We start from the raw sequence: 18511 nt of genomic DNA on the forward strand, positions 1-18511 counted from the left end.
GGCCCCAACCTTGCCGCGAAGGTCATGATTTGAACAAACTTGAATCTACACTACCTGAGGATGATTCCACATGAGTTTCATCTTTCCTGGCCCAGTGGTTCTGGAGAAGAAGATTTTTAAAGATTTTTCCTATATATTCCTATGTAAAACTTTTATCGGCCATTTTGGCCCCACCCTTGCCCCGGGGGTCATGATATGAACAAACTTGAATCTACACTACCTGAGGATGATTCCACATGAGTTTCATCTTTCCTGGCCCAGTGGTTCTGGAGAAGAAGATTTTTAAAGATTTTTCCTATATATTCCTATGTAAAACTTGGGTCGGCCATTTTGGCCCCACCCTTGCCCAGGGGGTCATGATTTGAACAAACTTGAATTTACACTACCTGAGGATGCTTCCACATGAGTTTCATCTTTCCTGGCCCAGCGGTTCTGGAGAAGAAGATTTTTGAAAAATGCCATTAATTTTTAACAAATTCATGATTATCTCCCCTTGGAAAAGGGCGTGGCCCTTCATTTGAAGAAACTTGAATCCCCTTCATCCAAGGATACTCTGTGCCAAGTTTGGTTGAAATTGGCCCAGTGGTTCTTGAGGAGAAGATGAAAATGTGAAAAGTTTACAACGACGACAACAACGACAACGACAGACGACGGACAAATTTTGATCAGAAAAGCTCACTTGAACCTTCGGCCTTAAAGTGTCCAAAATATGCCTCCAAATCAATTTGAAAAAAAAAGCTCGTAAAATTTAAAAAGTAGGTCACCGCGACCTACTTTTGTATTAACATGATGTCAAGTCCTGAGATGCATCAACTTACAAGATTTGATGACCCTAGTCTTTATAGTAAGAAAAATATCAACGTTTTTAATAAGTGTAAATTTTGGTCAACTTTGAAGTGACCTTGAGACCACGCCCTTTGCCCCAGGGTCATGCCTTGAACAATTTTTAATCTTCAACATATCCTGACCCTTGTATGTAAGTTTGGTGAAAATCTGCCTGGTGGTTCTGGAGAAGAAGATTTTTTAGCAACTAGTACTTTTGGTTTTATTTTCGTGATTATCTCCCCTTGTTTTAGGGTCCCACCCCTAATTTTAGTATAAATGGTAGCCCTTGGGCCAAGGATACCCTGTGACAAATTTGACAATAATTGGCCAAAGGGTTCTTGAGTTATGGCCCATATTCTAAAAAGTTAACGCACACCGCACGACGCACACCGCACAAATGGCCATAGCATTAGCTCTTTGAGCCTTTGGCTCAGAAGAGCTAAAAAGCGGATCAAGTTTTACTACAACATTTTTTTTTCAATTGGATAAATTGACCTGACTTGTCAGAACCATTGTATTCAGTCATGTATTGCACAGAACCATAACAAAAAAAATTTAAAAAAATAATAATTTACCTAAGAACTAAACAGAAACAAATTTAAAAGACATTAAATGTTATTTCTTTCTTCTTTCAACATTAAACACAAAGTAGATAATTTAATATCATAAATAAAACTTTACACTGTAAAGAAATACATAAATAAATAATAATAATAAAAATATGAAATAAGCCTTCTGATGGCAATAAACTGTATTTTGAAAATACAAAAATCCTCAAACTTTTGAGTCTACTGATGAAAGCTGTTCACAAGAAGAAATTAATCCTGAAAGTACTTGTTCACAATGAAAGATGGAATTAAAGAAATTCTCTTTAATAGAAATTGGTTATTTCAATTCTTTTTAGTCTTATTTATTATTTGAAATGTATTGTTTTCTTCTGAAGTAAAAATTATAGCAGCTTTGAATTATTCATATACTGTATAAGCAGAATTTTAGCGAGGATTTAATTTTGGCTTTATTAGCGAGGTTGTTGAGATCACTAATAATGAATATCGCTAAAAATTAAATGCATTTTATTTGTAAAAGCTTCTTAAGTGTGCATTTTAAATCGCTAAAATTGCATCTCCCTAAAAATAAAATACCAGTTTATAAGGACAAATCGCTAAATTTATTCGCATATACTTTCAATCATTCACTTCTGACAATACTAGATAACAGAATACGCTACAGACTCCAAACCAACCTGGTAGCATTTCTGATGATGAATAACACAACACAGACACATGTAACTATTCCTAATTGTGGTGAAAAATTATCTTCCATGTGGCAAGACCCATTTCAGAAAAAAGAAAAACTTCAAGCATTGCATGACAGCTAAATTGATGACTGGACCCAAACATATACCCATGGAGAATAACTTAATCCCAGAATATTGATCTAAACATTGCCTGACAAAGTAACAGAGTTCATTGAGAATTTTGTCATAATTTTTGTAAAACTATACAAATAAAACTGACATGTCATTTTTGAACATATTATAAACATAATTTACAGGATAATTTTATCTGCAGTTTTTTTTGTAAAAAAAAAAAAAAAACTTTTAAAACGGGAGATTTACATGTACTTGGTAAATGGGACTTATTTACTTTACAAAAAACTGACTTTTAAAAAAAATCAGCATGAAATTTTGAATTGTTCAATAAAGAGCAAATAAGCAGTGGAAGATAATAAATCAGAGAGTCTTATGTCAAAAGATATGGGAATAAGTTAACATACAACAGAAAAAAAGTTTAGAAGGTGAGGTATAAGGCAGAAAAGATATTAGATATAAACCATCACTGCTTGGCAGCCATCTTGGTTACTATAGAAACATCTCTGACCTGAAGAAATTCTCAAGTTTGAAATACCCTGTTGAAAAATCACACAGTAATTATGATATAATACAAAGTTCTTCTTTTATATTCTTAACACTCGGTTACTGACAGAAAAAATTTCTTTCAATTCTTATAATTATATTAATTATAATTATAAGTTACCTGAATTACACTTGGTTCATTTCCTCCAGTTTTATACAAGGTGAAAACTCGCTGTCTCTACAATATATAGAAAATTTTACACTGATGGTGTTTACAAATAATGTTAATAAACACAACTATCAATTTATTTATAATAATGCAAATATCCATGCATTCATAAAATTTCAACTACAATAATAAAAATTGTTGTTTCAGCAAAAACTAAAATATATAATGGAACAGACATTAAAAGGCTTGTCACTTTCAGATTTTGCTTAATCTTAAATGGAACATGTAATATTAAGAAAGCCTGTGAGAAAATTATTGATGTCATTGTAAACAACACAAAATCCCAGTGTTAATCTGTAACTACATTAACCGCAGTAAAGATAATTTAGATTCTCTACAGTATCCATAGCATCGATTTTCCCACTCTTCTATATCTACTATCATTTAAAAAATAAAATTAAAGTGAATTAAAAAAGATTTTGTTATGAAAGATATGTGTGTATGAATGTAAATATAAGAATTAACAGACATTTTAAGCAAAACTCCAGGTACATATGAGGGTATCTATTGTCAATGTAACAATAACATCTATTTCAGTAAAATCAAGAGCTGTGCCTGTCAGACTCTTTATAGCTTTAGACTGGAACTGTTGACATTCTCTATTTCAGATAAAGCCTTTAAAATACTCAGTTCAACCTTCATGATTTCCTAATTGAAATTTCCTGTAATTTAACTCAAGTAATGTGAAAAAAGAAATTGTATTTACATTGTCAAAATAATGAGATAATTATAAATTGATTTTTCCCCTCTCTGTAAAGTAAATCAATCTCAATCAAGAGGGAGATCTGCTTTATGGGATGTGGACATGCTCTTCCCCTGAATACACCCACAGGTTATTGATAGAACAGTCAGACACATGGGGAGGTAGATCAAACAGTCTGATACATCAACATCAAAAAGATGTGGAGACAAAAGATGAGAAAACAGAAATCAAATCTGGATGTCAAAGAGTGCACAGATGACACCACTAATAACAACAGGCTTACAAGACAAAATTGATGCATTAAATTATGAAAACCACTCTGTAAAGATGTTTGCTATATGCAAGCAATAGGAATTAAGGTAAAAATTCTTCACAAAGCTAGAAAAAAAGCATGCTAGTTTAAGGTAAAAGAAAGCCTACAAAGAGGAAAAGCAGAGGTAGAGATTTGTCATTTCATTAAGTTTAAAAAAAAACACCTCTAGCACCATTGTCTAAGCTGTAGTAGCCTTGTATTCATGCAGTGATATCTCAGTCTGTACAGTACTTACCCAGCATCAGCTTCCTACACAAAGAGCAAGTATACAACTTAAAAACCATGCAATAAAATCTCTCTCACACCTTGTACAATACAAATAATTAAATGTTGAAAAAATTTACAAAAACGTCAAAGTGATCATTTGATGCAAACTTTACAGACACTAACAATTATAAAAATGTAGTCCACTTTAGTTTAATTTCCCTATAATAAATTGAAGAGTAGAAGCTTTTAACCCCTTCCATGGCAAAGATTTTAAGCATTTCTAGTTAAATTGATATTAAGATTTCAATGCATTTTTTCAGGTATTTCTTGCAATTTTTGTTTATACTAATGTATGTATTTTCTGAAAGTAGATATTGTGTAGTTTCTGAAATTGATTATAAAAATATCATTTCAGTTGCCATGGCAACAAAATAAATCATAATTATGCTGGAATTTCCATTTATGCAAGAATGAGTTTCATTCTACTTTTTTTGCTTAGTCAAATATATTTTAAAATATTTTATTGTTGTGTTGAAAATTTTGAGCATGTTGTACATTTTTCTAAAAACCAATTTTAAGGATTTTGGCTGGATGGGGTGGCGTTGGGAAGTAATCACCAGAATTTAGCATTTTTACATATTACATGTTACCACTGCATTGATTGCGATAATGACAAAATTGCTCAAATAGTGTGCAAAGTTTAAATCAAGCTAGCAAAAAAACTGGTACAATAAATAAAAAAAATTCTGTATATTGTTTTATCGCTATTATTTTCTCTTTCCAACGATGCAGATATTATACTGATATTTGCAGTATTTAGGAAGTTATGAATGTTTGTTCACACTATTCCTTTTTTTCAAGTCAGATGCGTAGAAATGCAAATGAATCAATTCAAACTCAAAAGAATGCATACAGTTTCTACTGTGAAATCTTCATTGTTCATGGGGGGCTAATGTTGATGAAATTAGTATTCAACTTTAACTACCAATTTACATATACATGATGATGTTATTTTGTAAACACATTGATTCAGTGAATCTACCGTATAAAAAAGTAACCTACGACATAACATCACAAACACGAGTACAGGACTAATAAGTAAAAGCATTTCTAAAAGAATCACTAATGACTTAATACCATATTTACATTTACAACCTTAAAATTCGTCATTTAGTGAAAGTCTGCTATTGAACAACAAACAACAAATGGTTATCACAGATTTTCTGCCATTAAAACTCGATAAAAATTCAAATCCCAGAGGTCAAATAAAAAGTTCTTGAGAAGGTCACACAAAGGGATAATATCGTAAAAAGTTCATCTGTACTTAAACAGAAGTGATAAATCATTGAAAGTGACATCAATGATAGATCTAATATCTATAAAGTACATTTTAATGGCTTATTTAACACTCGGTTTAATCAATGTGCTTCAATCAGTGGATGGGGGAATTTTGTCACAAGTCCAACCTTTCATTGTGTCTACCTGATGCAACCTTACCCAAAATTATACGTCTACATAATCAATTATACATGTACCATTGAGATTTACATTAATACAGTTTCATGAATTTAAGATCATGATTGTGTAAATATTTTATGAGGTAGTCAATATTAAAAGTGTTATGATACAGCAATACACCAATCATACTGATTGCAATTTAAGGGCTCACAATAAAATTGCCATGCATGTATCATGTTACAGTATATGATAACTTTTTGTTTGAAACTTTAACATAAAACCTAATAAATATTTATGTTTTAAAATGACTGAAAACAAGGTAGCAAAGGAAATAATACAATGTCAAGACTCTTAATCCACCTTTTATAAACTTTGGTCAGGGGTATCAAGATATTCTTTTTAGACTCTCTATAACTGTGGAGGTTAGCAATAAATAACATGTAAAGATAACAGTCAATTCAACTGTTGACAGGTGTATCATACAAAGTACAGAAAAATTATTTCTTTTCTCTTTCACCCATAGCATTTTCAAACAAAATACCATTTTTTTTCAATTTTTCAAGTACTATAATTCTCCAGAGACTGGTAATGCTATTGAGCTGCTTTTAACAATGCATATTTAATACACTCCCATTCAGTAGACATATTTCTTGTAAATAAAATATTTAAAAATATTACTTGATTACATCAGCTGAAATTAACGTCATGATGGCTTTTTTTTTTTAAAATGCTGCCACTTTGCTAAGAAAATCAATATTAATTAATCCATAACACTATTTCCATGGACCTATTTTTTTTTACGTCCAATCTCTCCGTGTGATTTCTTTTCTTTTTTTCTAATTAAGCATGCATGCACTTGCTTATAACTCTGATGAGCCAGTTGGCTTACGGAAATAATGAAACTTGAAAATTTGGCTTAAATTGATGCTGACCTTATTGATTCAGGACAAATTACAGACAAATAGAAGATCATCAACTTTAACAGAATATTCCAGTCACTAGGTAGCCATTACTGACCTGGTTCAGAGGAGCAATGTTCTCTAAGCAGCCATTGGAATGCTTCTCTGGTTTCTCTTTTCTAGGTGAGGTATGCACTGAGGAGGTATCATACGGCTTAGGACCCAACCAGCTCAACACTACAGGGAGGTATACCAATCCATGGAACAGCCCAAACACAACCACAGTGAAAAATACCTAAACAAAGATGTACATATAATAAATACTAATGTTTGAACTCAACAGGGAGGGAGGCCAATCCATGGAACAGCCCAAACACAACCACAATGAAAAATACCTGTACAAAGATGCACACATAATAAATACCAATGGCTGAACTCAAGGGAGGGAGACCAAACCATGGAACAGCCCAATTACTTGGAAGATTGTAGTGACTAACCTTGAAGAACAAAGAGAAGCCGTAGCTGTTACTGTTTGCAAGGAGAACAAAAGCCAGGAACGTACTGAATCCGCCATTAAACACTGCAGGCCCTATCTCTGTCAGCGCCATCACTGGACGTTCTAAGATAAAAAATTACGTTCTAATATATGTACATTGTCAGGCTGTCCATGACATGAAGTCAAATCTCTTTCACAGTTTTCAAGTTTTTACTATTAACTATTCAATTATTATCTTTTATAATTAACATTTCACTATGATGAAATCTATCAGCACTTATTCAGAGAAAAAGGGCCCTCCTATTATAACAAGCTTACCATTTTTACTGCCAGACACCGTCATAAAGGTGTGACCTATGTGTGCAGAGTAATCCACAGCCAGACCTACACACAGGGTCAACAGAATACTGCTAGCGGTGTCTATAGTAACACCCCAGTAATACATGGTCCCAGCCACATCAACCTACAGGCAAATACACAAATAATAACTTGTTGCACATATGTAATGTCACATAGTTTTTTCCTGTCAAAAGGTCGCAAATATACGTGGTAATCCTAAAATTGTCACTACCTGGTTGATGAAAAACACATGGTTATGTGGTGGACTTAATAGCAGAGTAAACTTAACAGAAATGTAAACTATTAACTTACCAGAGTAAATATGACACAAGAGAACACTATCATACTGGTCCATATATTGGCAATCAAAACCAGAGTCACAAAGAACACACATGCCCCTGCCAAAGCCAGATTACGGTACAACTCTCTCTGTAAAACCTACACAATGGGAAAGATTCAGTACATGTACATTAATTTCATCGAATTATCAGAAAACTTGCAAAACAAAATGCGTCAACCACAACTGCTGATGAAGAAGCTACAGAATATAATGACCTTATTTGTCTCGTAAGTCAGATACTGGGGACAATAAGGGAAGCACATCCCCTCGGGTAGTCCCGAGTTATCTGTGATTTTGCGTAGATTTTCCATTTCTTCAATTTCTGCCTGTGAGTTTGGCTGACTGGTGTGTCTTAGAGAGAAGTACATAGCCTACAACAAAGAGGTGAAAATGCTGGACATCAGCAGAGAAAATATATATCAAGCTTCACCAAACAGAACAAAATCCAACTCTTTACGTCTTAGCGAATCCTCTCTTATTTATAACATCACTGTTGCCTTACCTTAAGTATTGGTGGGTGAATTGTTTTGTCGAATTTGACAAATCTTCTGAAGGCCTGCCCTACTTTGGTCTGCTCTATAAACTTCAGGGCCAAGGAATCAAATTCATGCTCATCATATGGATAGTGATCTAAAGGAACCACAAGTCAACAAAACATCATCACTATTTTAGCATTATTGCGTTCTGACATCATACTTGTACTATTTCAATGTTTAATAACATAAAGCACATGAAATACATTAAATCCTATTTACCTTTTGACTTAATTAAAAAGACTATTTTTAGTTAGAATAATAATGATTATCATTTCATGCATTTATCCACAAGAACTTGACATACTGTATTTGGCCAGATTTGAATCATTTCTACTTCTCAGCCAAGCAGTAAATGCCGGGAACCAGCTAATGAGTGTTCCGTTCTCCACCCCAGGATCAGCTCGGATTTTTGCTAACATGTCATTTAAGATCTTCTGGCTAGAGCCATAATGTATGTCACCTAAAAGAAAATTTAATCTCTTCCATGATAATAAACTTTGAAATTTTTAAAATAAACATATTTCTCTAATCATAATACTGTTCAACATCAATTCAGCATAAAAAATATTCTTATTTATCTAATCTTTTTGCAGAAAACCTGCGAAAACAAAATATTTACATGTACTAGAAATCTCAAAATAGACAGTAGCTCAATTCAACCTCAAAAGGCCAATTTACCACAAACAAAACTGAAATTGAATTTATTTCCTTTCTGTCTTGTTTTTTTTTCAAGTATAAATATTTAAAACCAAATCCTTAAAATTCACACCAGATGTTTTTACTATTTACCAACAAATGGCCTGCCAGACACAGAGATGGATGATGATCATGAATAACTTTCCAACTTAAAAGCTCCTTTTATACTCTATGATCAGCATAGTTTTTGTTACCTTACATTCTTTTACCAATATAAAATTAAAACTTACCACAGTAAACATTTACATCCACCCCTCTGTCTGGGAAGTACTTCTCTTGGGCCTTGGCAAATTTGTGGGCATAGGAATCAGACGGGATGTACATAACTAGGTCAAAGTCCTGCTTTAGGTTATAGAAGCCATAGATATTGACCCCTAGCAAAGACGCAGTCACAAACACAACTAAAATCTGTAAGAAATTCAAAGTACCAGTAAAATCACATCAAAATATGCATACCATTTATTTAAAGAATGAAGTCTTCACCTCCATCAATTACACTTGAGAGAAAAAATATATGCATTCTATATTTCACAGAATGAGTTACTATGAACATTTCAATTTTCTACTTGGTTTTTATCCTTAATTTTTTTTTATCTGCTATGAATATTAACTGACCTTGACCGGAATCTTCATCAGAAATGGTCCAAAATATTCCTTAAAAGCTAAAGCCAGAAAATTTTTCTGACTACATTTATTGGGTTCAAAGGTTTTGTAAGCTAGACAACACAATATGGCGTCTCTCCGAGCCTTGATGCGTTTCTGATCCAGAGTCAGACAGGCCACAAAAAACGTGGACTGGAGGATAAATAAAGCCAGAATTCCAAGGGCCGCATCAATACAGAAAGCACTCAGGCCTGGTATCACCTACAAATGACACAAATTACAGGTATCATAATTTTAGGGTTTCAAACAATAAATGAATTATTTTAAATATAATTCTCGGTTATTTATATTTTTCTAGAGAAAAGCGTTATTCATTTTTTTTTTTTGCAATTTGATTCAATTTCAAATGAAAACTGTGAATTGAATCAATTCATCACTTCTGAAAGTCTTACAGTTGAAGCTCCTATTGCAAAGGCCACAATATCTGTAATGGAAGTCACAGTCACTGATACACCGGCATGTTTCATCGTCATGGCAATCTGCTTGGGGAGGGGGAGCTGGCATTCCTCGGGGGTCAGATTCTTCCAGGCTTCCACAATGACAAACATATCATCCACACCAATGCCTTAGTATAAAGGTCAAAGAAACATGAATCAAAAGTTCAAATAAGACAGCCAATCAAGGCAGAGTTCAATTTAAAACAACCAATCATGTCAAAGTTCAAAAAAGACAGGCATTAATAATCCAGTCAAAATTAAAATAAGACAGTCAATCAAATAATGTTCACTAATAGGTGCTATTTCAAATTATTATATCTCCAGTATGAATAATTGCATACAAATAATGTTCACTAATAGGTGCTATTTCAAATTATTATATCTCCAGTATGAATAATTGCATATAAATTTTTTCATGGAAAAATTACCTAGCAAAAGAAAAGGCATAAGAGCATGTACAGGACCATAAATAACGCCAAATGTCGTAGCTAAACCATAAGCAAAACCAATGGACATCCCCACACTCAACAGTCCTGCTAGGGACAGCAGAAGCTGAAAACAGACAGACATACATACAGGACAACAAAAACTACATTCTAATCATATTATTACATTAGCAGAGTACAGTTATAGCTAAACATTTAGTTGGCTCATATTCATAATAAACTAAATGTTTTACCTTATGTTCTACAAGATTAAATCTTCCAAGAGTTAAGATGACAAAGATGAGGACGATGCAGATGCCGACAGACAGAAGATTAATGTCCTCATTAACAGCTCCGTATCCCTCGTCATCAAAACTAGAGAAATAACAAAACAAAATATATAGAGAACAAAATCAAATGAGTGGGGGTGCATCACAAACGTATATCTTATAACCATTTTGTTTGATAAAATTTTAAGTTTTTACAGCTAGATTATCTTTCAGCACACAGTTTTAGCATTCCATTGCAGACATCCCTAATTCTCGCCATTGTCTCAGTGAATTTTACCTGCGAGTGGCATACACGTATATCTCCTGTAAATGTTGATGACCTTTTTGTACTGATTGGATGACCTCCATCTCCCAGTTCATAGCCACTGACCTTGTCTATTGGCAAAAAGAAGTCAGAAAAATAAACAAAGACTAAAATACATATTTATCTGCATCTACCATTGTCAGCAAAATTAATTAGAATGTCCTAAATGCCAAGGACAACTCAGGAAAGATAACTCTTACCTCCTCTTCATCTTTCAAAAGAAACAGCATGGAGGCTGCCCCTGCCGCGATGATTTTACCTTCCTCGTCAAATAAAATATTCCCTAGCACAGTGGTGACATCCAGCTCATTATGGAACAGTGGACTGAAATCAAACCAACAGATACACAGATACATTTGATATTTTCATTGGATTTCATTTCATGGATATACATGTAGTGTATGTCAAATAAAGGAAAACAATTCACTCCTTTACTATAGAACACTATTGAGTACAAGGGACTTTGTCACAAACTCCAAAAATAGGCCACATAAAGTCCATGACTTCATAGTCTTCCACATGTTTTCTATTTACAAACCTGTATTTGATATTATTTATGTCATTTAAGATATCATTGTAGGTCAAATGTGATATGGCAGTTTTGTTGTATGACCAAATCTCCAAAATGCTGTTAACTTTGCAGTGGGAACCAACTCTGGAATGGAAGGAATTATGACATTTCAATTCAAGATATATTCTATTTTTTGTTTTCAAAAAAGACATTGTACAGGTTTTTGTATAATTTGACTTTGACCTTATACCTATACCCCGTCTATATTCTATAGAAGATGATGACCCTATACCTTAAACACATGGACTGATAGGAGTATCCATCTTTGTAATAGGATACTGCTTTTTCATAAATATCTAACATCTGAAAGATTAAACAGAAAATCAAGTAAATATAAAAAGATAACACACACAAAAAGCATTTCATACACTAATATTCTTAATGAGATATTAAATTACCAATTGATTACAGTTAATAAGGGAAAAATTGCCAGATAAATTTTATTTTTTGGCAGCAGGATATACAGATTAAATTTCATTACATTTTTTCAGTTTTATAAACATGATAAACTTCTTACAGCGTTCAGTGATCTTGGTGATAGAATGTTGTTTTCTACAGTGATTATCTTTGCGAATCTGGTGTCTGGTGGAAAGTTCTCCATCACCCATTTCTTCTCCTTCTGTATGCGGGAGTAGGATGGCACCCATAGCTTCTCTGTTATATCAGTCTCTGTAAAATTGGCCATACCAAGGGAGGCAATTCCACAGACCACAAAACTCAGCACAATGGTCAGTATAGGATATGTCCCAACAAAATGTCCAAGGCTGAAATCAGACAATTACCTTGTAATATTTTTGAATTTGTCTCCCATCATGCCCAGTGGTAGAGAGTGTTTATAACACTAGATGGTTCTTTTAATTTAAAAGTTCATTTTGAAAACATGACATAATTTTTCGCAAATCTTAGCATGACATTTCCCCCCAAATCTAGAGATCTACTACTTATTTTATCAGATCTATTGAAAGGCGAAAATGTATAACTGGACTGGGAATTGACCCGTGACCCCTGCATCACTAGTCAAAGAGCTCAGTTTAGGTTTACATTGAAAAAAATCCTTAAAGACAGGTAAAATCTCAATTAGATATCCTAAAAATTCTCAGTCAGATGATCAGCATTTTCTCGAGTGCAACACTTAATAATGTTATACTTTGGACTTTTGGCATATACTTATTGGTGAAATCTACAAATTTAATTCACTGCACTAATGACTTGTGTGTATCATGTATAAGGTACTAAATCCACTAAAACGTTCTACTTACTGATAAAAGGCTGTTTCTAAACTCCATATTATTCCATGGCTGATCCTCTGTAAGCACATGCCACGCTTGCAAGTCATGCTACCGTCTGTTTTTTGGTGCATTTTTCTTCCGTAATTGTTAAAAAATCCTTCAACTTCTAAAGTTCACGATCGTTTTCTTCCAGCCCTCCCTCTATACCTCAAGCGTGACATAATTTATCAACTGTAGACAGTCAGCCTCTATTTTCTATTTTTTTCCTTGACATCGCAACATCGGAAATGCGATATGAAACATACTAATCGATCCGATCCGGGACAAGATATTGATAATCAGATCTAAGGAAAAAAGATAAATTATGATTATGTGAATAAAAATGATCGAAACAATATGATAAAAGTAGCGTTTTGTCAATAAAACACAATTAAATTCAGTTATCCTAACTTTACTTATGACTATTGACGATGTGTAAAGCTACAGTTCAAGACAGACACCCCCCCCCCCAAACAAACAACTTTTTTTTTATAAATCAAAATTATTCAGCCATAATATGCTTAATGAGCACTCTGTTGTGGGATAATATACATGTATATAAAGTCTGTCCCATCAAGCTATATATTGTCACCACTTTTCGCAATTATATTTACATGTATATATGGCCAGATAAAATTAATCTTTAGATTCTCATCCCCGCCCTCCCCTCTCAATACGTCCCGCCCCAGTGTTTTTTATTTCGATTTTTGAGTGTTAAAAGTATTTTTATGTATTTTTATTCAGCAAGAACTTGGATGAAAGTTTAAGAGTTATCTCCCGTCTGTATTAAAAGTCGCGTGCCGCTATTTATAGCAAAAGAACCATGTGAAGAATGGAGAAAAATTGGCAATAAAAGCAGCAGAAAATAGAATTTGTCAGTATAGAGAAATCAGAGATGAAAAAAAAACATAAACACATCTAGATATCATCATTGGCATGAGCAAGTTTTAGAGAGATTTAATTGAATAGGCCTAGTAAGTAAAAATAGACCAGGAAAATGGCACCTGGTCAAATTTTAACGATCTCTAGCTGTACGTGATCTTGCATTAAAAAAAATAAAACATCGCCAGCAGACTTTAGAGAATAATAGTGCTAAGGAAATGTTTTACTTTAATCTTAAAACTGTTCAGGCCTAGGCTTTTTCGGTAGGATATTTTATAGATTTTGCAAACATGACCTATTTTATTGTGGAACATGTCATTTTAGTCTCAAGAACAATAGAATTTTTTAGGATGGTGGAAATCTGTGATATTTCACACAAAACAGAGGGATTTGTTGGTAAAACTAAAAGATATTTGGGGAAAGACGATGAGAAGTCATGCATGCACAATTTATAGTATCTGCACCTCATTTTGTTTGGCGTGTGGAACACGTGTACTTGATTATTTGTTAATTAAACTATAAATATTTATTTTTTTTAAAACAAGAACCATCTGTAGATATTTAAAAGAATATGAAAACAATAAAATCTATTCATATTAGCATTAACATATACTGAAAAAAAATGTGTACGAAGAGTCCATGTTTTGTTGATACTTTCAATTATAAAAAAATAAAAAATAAAATATGCCCACCCGCCCCAATTTTTTAGCAAATTTATCTAAAGATTAATTTTATGTGGCCTATCTCAAAATAATAGTTTGTTCTGAAGATTTTTTTGAACAATTTTAGTATTAAGTCTACATTAAAGATTTTATTTATTTTTAACAAGGATAAAAATTAGTTTTCATGGATAAAAAAAAAGATTTATATATATTTCAAGCCTGTGTATAACACACCATTTATTCATTATAAAAAGTCATGATTCGAGGTATCCGCCATACATTTTAAAGTTAGATTTAAAGTACAAGCACATAGAATTAATGTTGTGATAAAATATTTTATAACGCTCAATTTATTTTGGGCAGGTATTTTAGAAGTTATGTGAAAATAATTCAAAACATCCTGATTTAAAAGTGCAAAAATGCAGATCAACATTGAAGGAAATGACGAGACTGTAGCTCTACTGGTTTGAATTTGTAACAAAGGAACAATTGCACTTACTTGCACTTGAATGAACATAACAGTACATTATAAATAAAACAAAGGGCCTTGGTTAAGTTGCTTTGTTGGAAACTGTTAGAGGTCAGTCACCTTTTGAAGGAATTTCACAAGAGACCCATGGGCTACAATGGTCACCTGAGTAACATTCTGGCACCAGATTTTCCAACTCAAAATACCTATCGTAGCTCCACCCTACGTCCGGGGGTAATGCTTTGGACAATTTAAAATCTACACTACCCTGCAGGATGCTTCCAACTATGTTTCAGCTTTCCTGGCCCAGTGGTTCTTGAGATTTTTTTAATAACCCCATTTCCATTTTTGTCTTACTTGATCATCTCCCCTTATAGGGAAGCTTGACCCTTTATTTTAACAATTTACCCCCCCCCCCTCCCTTTTACTCAAAGATGCTTTAAAACTGACAAATTGATTTTTGAGAAGTTGAAAATGTGAAAAGTTTACATATGGATGGACAAAGACAGTCAGATGGACAAGGGGTGATCACAAAAGTTCACTTGAGCTTTCAGCTCAGGTGGGGGGTCATAAAACTTTTGATCTCAGTCTCACTTTTTCGAAAGGAATATAGAGTGATGTCAATTAGGGTTACCTTAGATCCCAGTTTATGAATTGCAGGCTGCTGTATTTTTAAAAACCTATGCATCAGATTCAGGGGGCTTCCCCTTCAAGGTCTAAAGGCAGTTCAAAGAGCTAGACCCCCTGCCTCATCTCATGAAGGCACCTCCACCTTTATTTGAAATCCTGGATCTGGCTATGCAAACCTATGATAGGGACATAAATCCTAGCTGTTCCTCATTTGACTCCTGGATTTAGAGATTCACTATGGCAAAAATGAAACATTTTAACTATTGATCTGGGGGAGAGGGGATATACTGCAAAATTTTGAACATTTTATATCACATTTTAAATGGAGATTAATAAGTTCAATAAATCAACAATGGATTTCCCAGTTAGACAATATTTTATTGCATGCAATGTAAAACAGTCAATGTAACAAATATGCCTTAATTTCCCTCAAGCGACAAATGCTTGTGAGAACTTGTTAACATGACAATAAAAATAACACAGCAAAACTTAGTAAAATAAAAAAAAAATCTGATCACAGAAAGAAACAAAACCAATATGAAGCAATCCTCCTTACACAGCGAGCTGCCCTACCTAACATCCATATTCTCACTACCCAGAAAATTCTCCAACCTAACACCCATCATAAGAAAACTCCCTAATCTTACACCCTTAATAAAGCTCCCCCACTTAACACCCATAATTCTCATAACCAAGAAAGCTCCCCCTTTTAACATCCTCAACCCCCATTACCAAGTTAACTTTCCTACCTTTTCATTACCCATAATCCTCATTACCTTCTCAACCAAACACCCATAATCCTCTTCACACAGTGACCCTCTCTACCTAATGCTTACAATTCTCTTTACACAGTGACCTCCCTACCTAACACCCCATATTTTACTTACATAGTGATCTCCCCTACCTTACACCCACAATTCCTCTTACACAGTGACTTCTCTTACCTAACAAGTATCAACCTACCCTCAAACTTTTATCATTGCTGGAATGTTTTCATTTTAAGCAGACTCTTAAAATATCACAGCCTCCACACTGAAGAATTAAAAACAAACTAGACATGTTTGTTAAACACTAATGCTCCCACATGACAGCTGTTTGCCAAGGTGAATGTAGGCCAAGGTCAGTGCAATGTCAAAAATGCTGGTATCAAAAGAAAAGATTGACACATGAAACATGTAAATTTTGAAAATTCTTCAAGAAAGGACAAAATGTTGACAGATCAATACTACAGGCAAAACTTATCAACATTCACAATTTATTTCAAACTTAAGAACCAAATTGCACTTAACTTCTTTGAACTTTGTGCAACATAAACATTTTTGATGTTGAACTGCATTTCTAAAATTAAGTCCCTATAGGTATTTATATCACACCATTTTTATTGTTAACAATTTACTAGATCAACTACGATGTACTTCTTAATAGAAACCCAAACTCCTCTGTTTCTGATATTCCTAAAATATGATACATTTATAAATTATCCAATAAGCAAAGTAATTCAGACAGTTAATATTTACCTCTTTTTCTACATACAGTCAACAACCAACTTAATGATAAATTAAAACAAAAATACAAAAAAAACAAACTTAAACAGCTAAAACCTACATAAAATTGTGTAAAAAAGACTGCTTCATACCGGTACAATTATCAACAAGAGTGGACAACTCTGTCAATAATTGTGATCTTATCACTAGCTGTTGCATCTACACCACATGTCAGTGTATTCGTCTTACAACCGTAGAGTTATTTCCCTTCAGAATACACATCTCCGTGTCCTTGATAGGAAGCTAATGTATGACGCCACGCGACCCCGTCAGTCGCAGAATGTCTTGCGTCCAGGCTTAGGAAATAGGCTTTGGCATTCAGATGCACATAAAAAAAAATGGGCGCTTGGTCTTGCACTAAAAACGGATAACAGGAGGATGCTGCTTGAGACGCAGGGTTAATCTGCGAGAGTTAGGGAACCAAGGTCAGAAGTAAACTTCTCTCAGAAGATAGCCGAGAGGTTCAAAAATAGAGAACTGTCAGATAGAAATGATGAAAAGTAACATCTGAACTTTTAACAAGATCATTTCATGACGAGTAAAATAATTAAAAGTTTTGTTTTTTTTTTGTAAAAATAAACTTTCCATAATGATTTCTAAAACTTGAGTACAAAAGTTATTTTATCCCTAAATAAATCAATTCGTTTTAAGATCAATGCTACAATTTTGTGTGTGTGACCTGGTTCACCTTTCTCACAGACTGTACAAGAAACATTTAAAAGCTGAAGATACCGTGTCATGTTTACTCCTTACTTATTCAGTGCCCTATCTCAAATTTAACATTAATGGCTATTCCTGTGCAAAATACATGATAGGGTGGAATTCCTCATTGGGGGGGGGGGGGGTTTACTTTAGAAAATACCATGAGAGAGTTTTTTAAAACACACCACTTAATATTCATAGAATTTTAATTACATTGCACTTCATTTTGATTCTGGATATTTTTCTTCCATTAGCAATCAACCCTCACCTTCCTAAACATAGCTTCATACCAGAATATGTAATGGAAGAGCCAAAGTTCTAGGGGTAAAAAATCTTTCATCAATTCTTTTTTAAAATATTAACAGGAATGTACATGTATTACAGTACCTTTTTATTGCTTAAAGATGATATTTAAAGGTTTTTAAATCCTTATTTATAGGAATTTTTTATGGGTGGGGGTGGAAGGTGGGGCCAATACTAGTTGTGGAATTCTCACTTCTTCATATTTTATACAGGAATAGCCTTAACAACAACACTGAATCAAAATAATCAATTTAGGCCTTTACTTTTTAAGAACTCCAACATATGAATTTTTTTCTCTTTTTGAAAGAAAATTAGAATCTTTTAAACAGAACAATTTATTTCCAAGGACAGTTCAAACTTTCATAAATCTGATTTTCCACATTAGGGCACTGAATCCACTTAGATTGCTTGGCCTAAAATAAAGGGGCACACCATAGAAATGTCACAATATACAAGTTACTAAAC

At 33.5% G+C, this 18511-nt stretch overlaps 1 protein-coding gene across 2 annotated transcripts; it reads right to left on the reverse strand.

The window, feature by feature from the left end:
* Positions 1-2499: 2499 nt before the first annotated feature.
* On the reverse strand, positions 2500-13089 carry LOC134233494 (protein patched homolog 1-like). Of its 2 annotated transcripts, XM_062715469.1 has the most exons (21): positions 12846-13089; positions 12104-12350; positions 11819-11889; positions 11554-11670; positions 11216-11339; positions 10989-11086; positions 10676-10796; positions 10425-10548; positions 9952-10124; positions 9512-9760; positions 9127-9304; positions 8505-8660; positions 8167-8294; positions 7880-8035; positions 7637-7762; positions 7304-7448; positions 6987-7108; positions 6608-6784; positions 4161-4174; positions 2862-2918; positions 2500-2733 (listed from the first exon to the last, which is right to left on the reverse strand). In XM_062715469.1, exons 1-20 carry the CDS (start codon positions 12944-12946, stop codon positions 2867-2869), a joined length of 2679 nt encoding a protein of 892 aa, XP_062571453.1. In that variant the 5' UTR covers positions 12947-13089; the 3' UTR covers positions 2500-2733; positions 2862-2866. The 2 variants fall into 2 exon arrangements, with proteins under 2 accessions (XP_062571453.1, XP_062571454.1); XM_062715470.1 differs by lacking the exon at positions 4161-4174.
* Positions 13090-18511: the final 5422 nt, after the last annotated feature.

Source organism: Saccostrea cucullata, unplaced genomic scaffold (genome assembly GCF_032062105.1).
Source record: "Saccostrea cucullata isolate Sc308-1 unplaced genomic scaffold, CSIRO_AGI_Scuc_v1 ctg258, whole genome shotgun sequence".
In the NCBI taxonomy this organism is placed as follows: domain Eukaryota; kingdom Metazoa; phylum Mollusca; class Bivalvia; order Ostreida; family Ostreidae; genus Saccostrea; species Saccostrea cuccullata.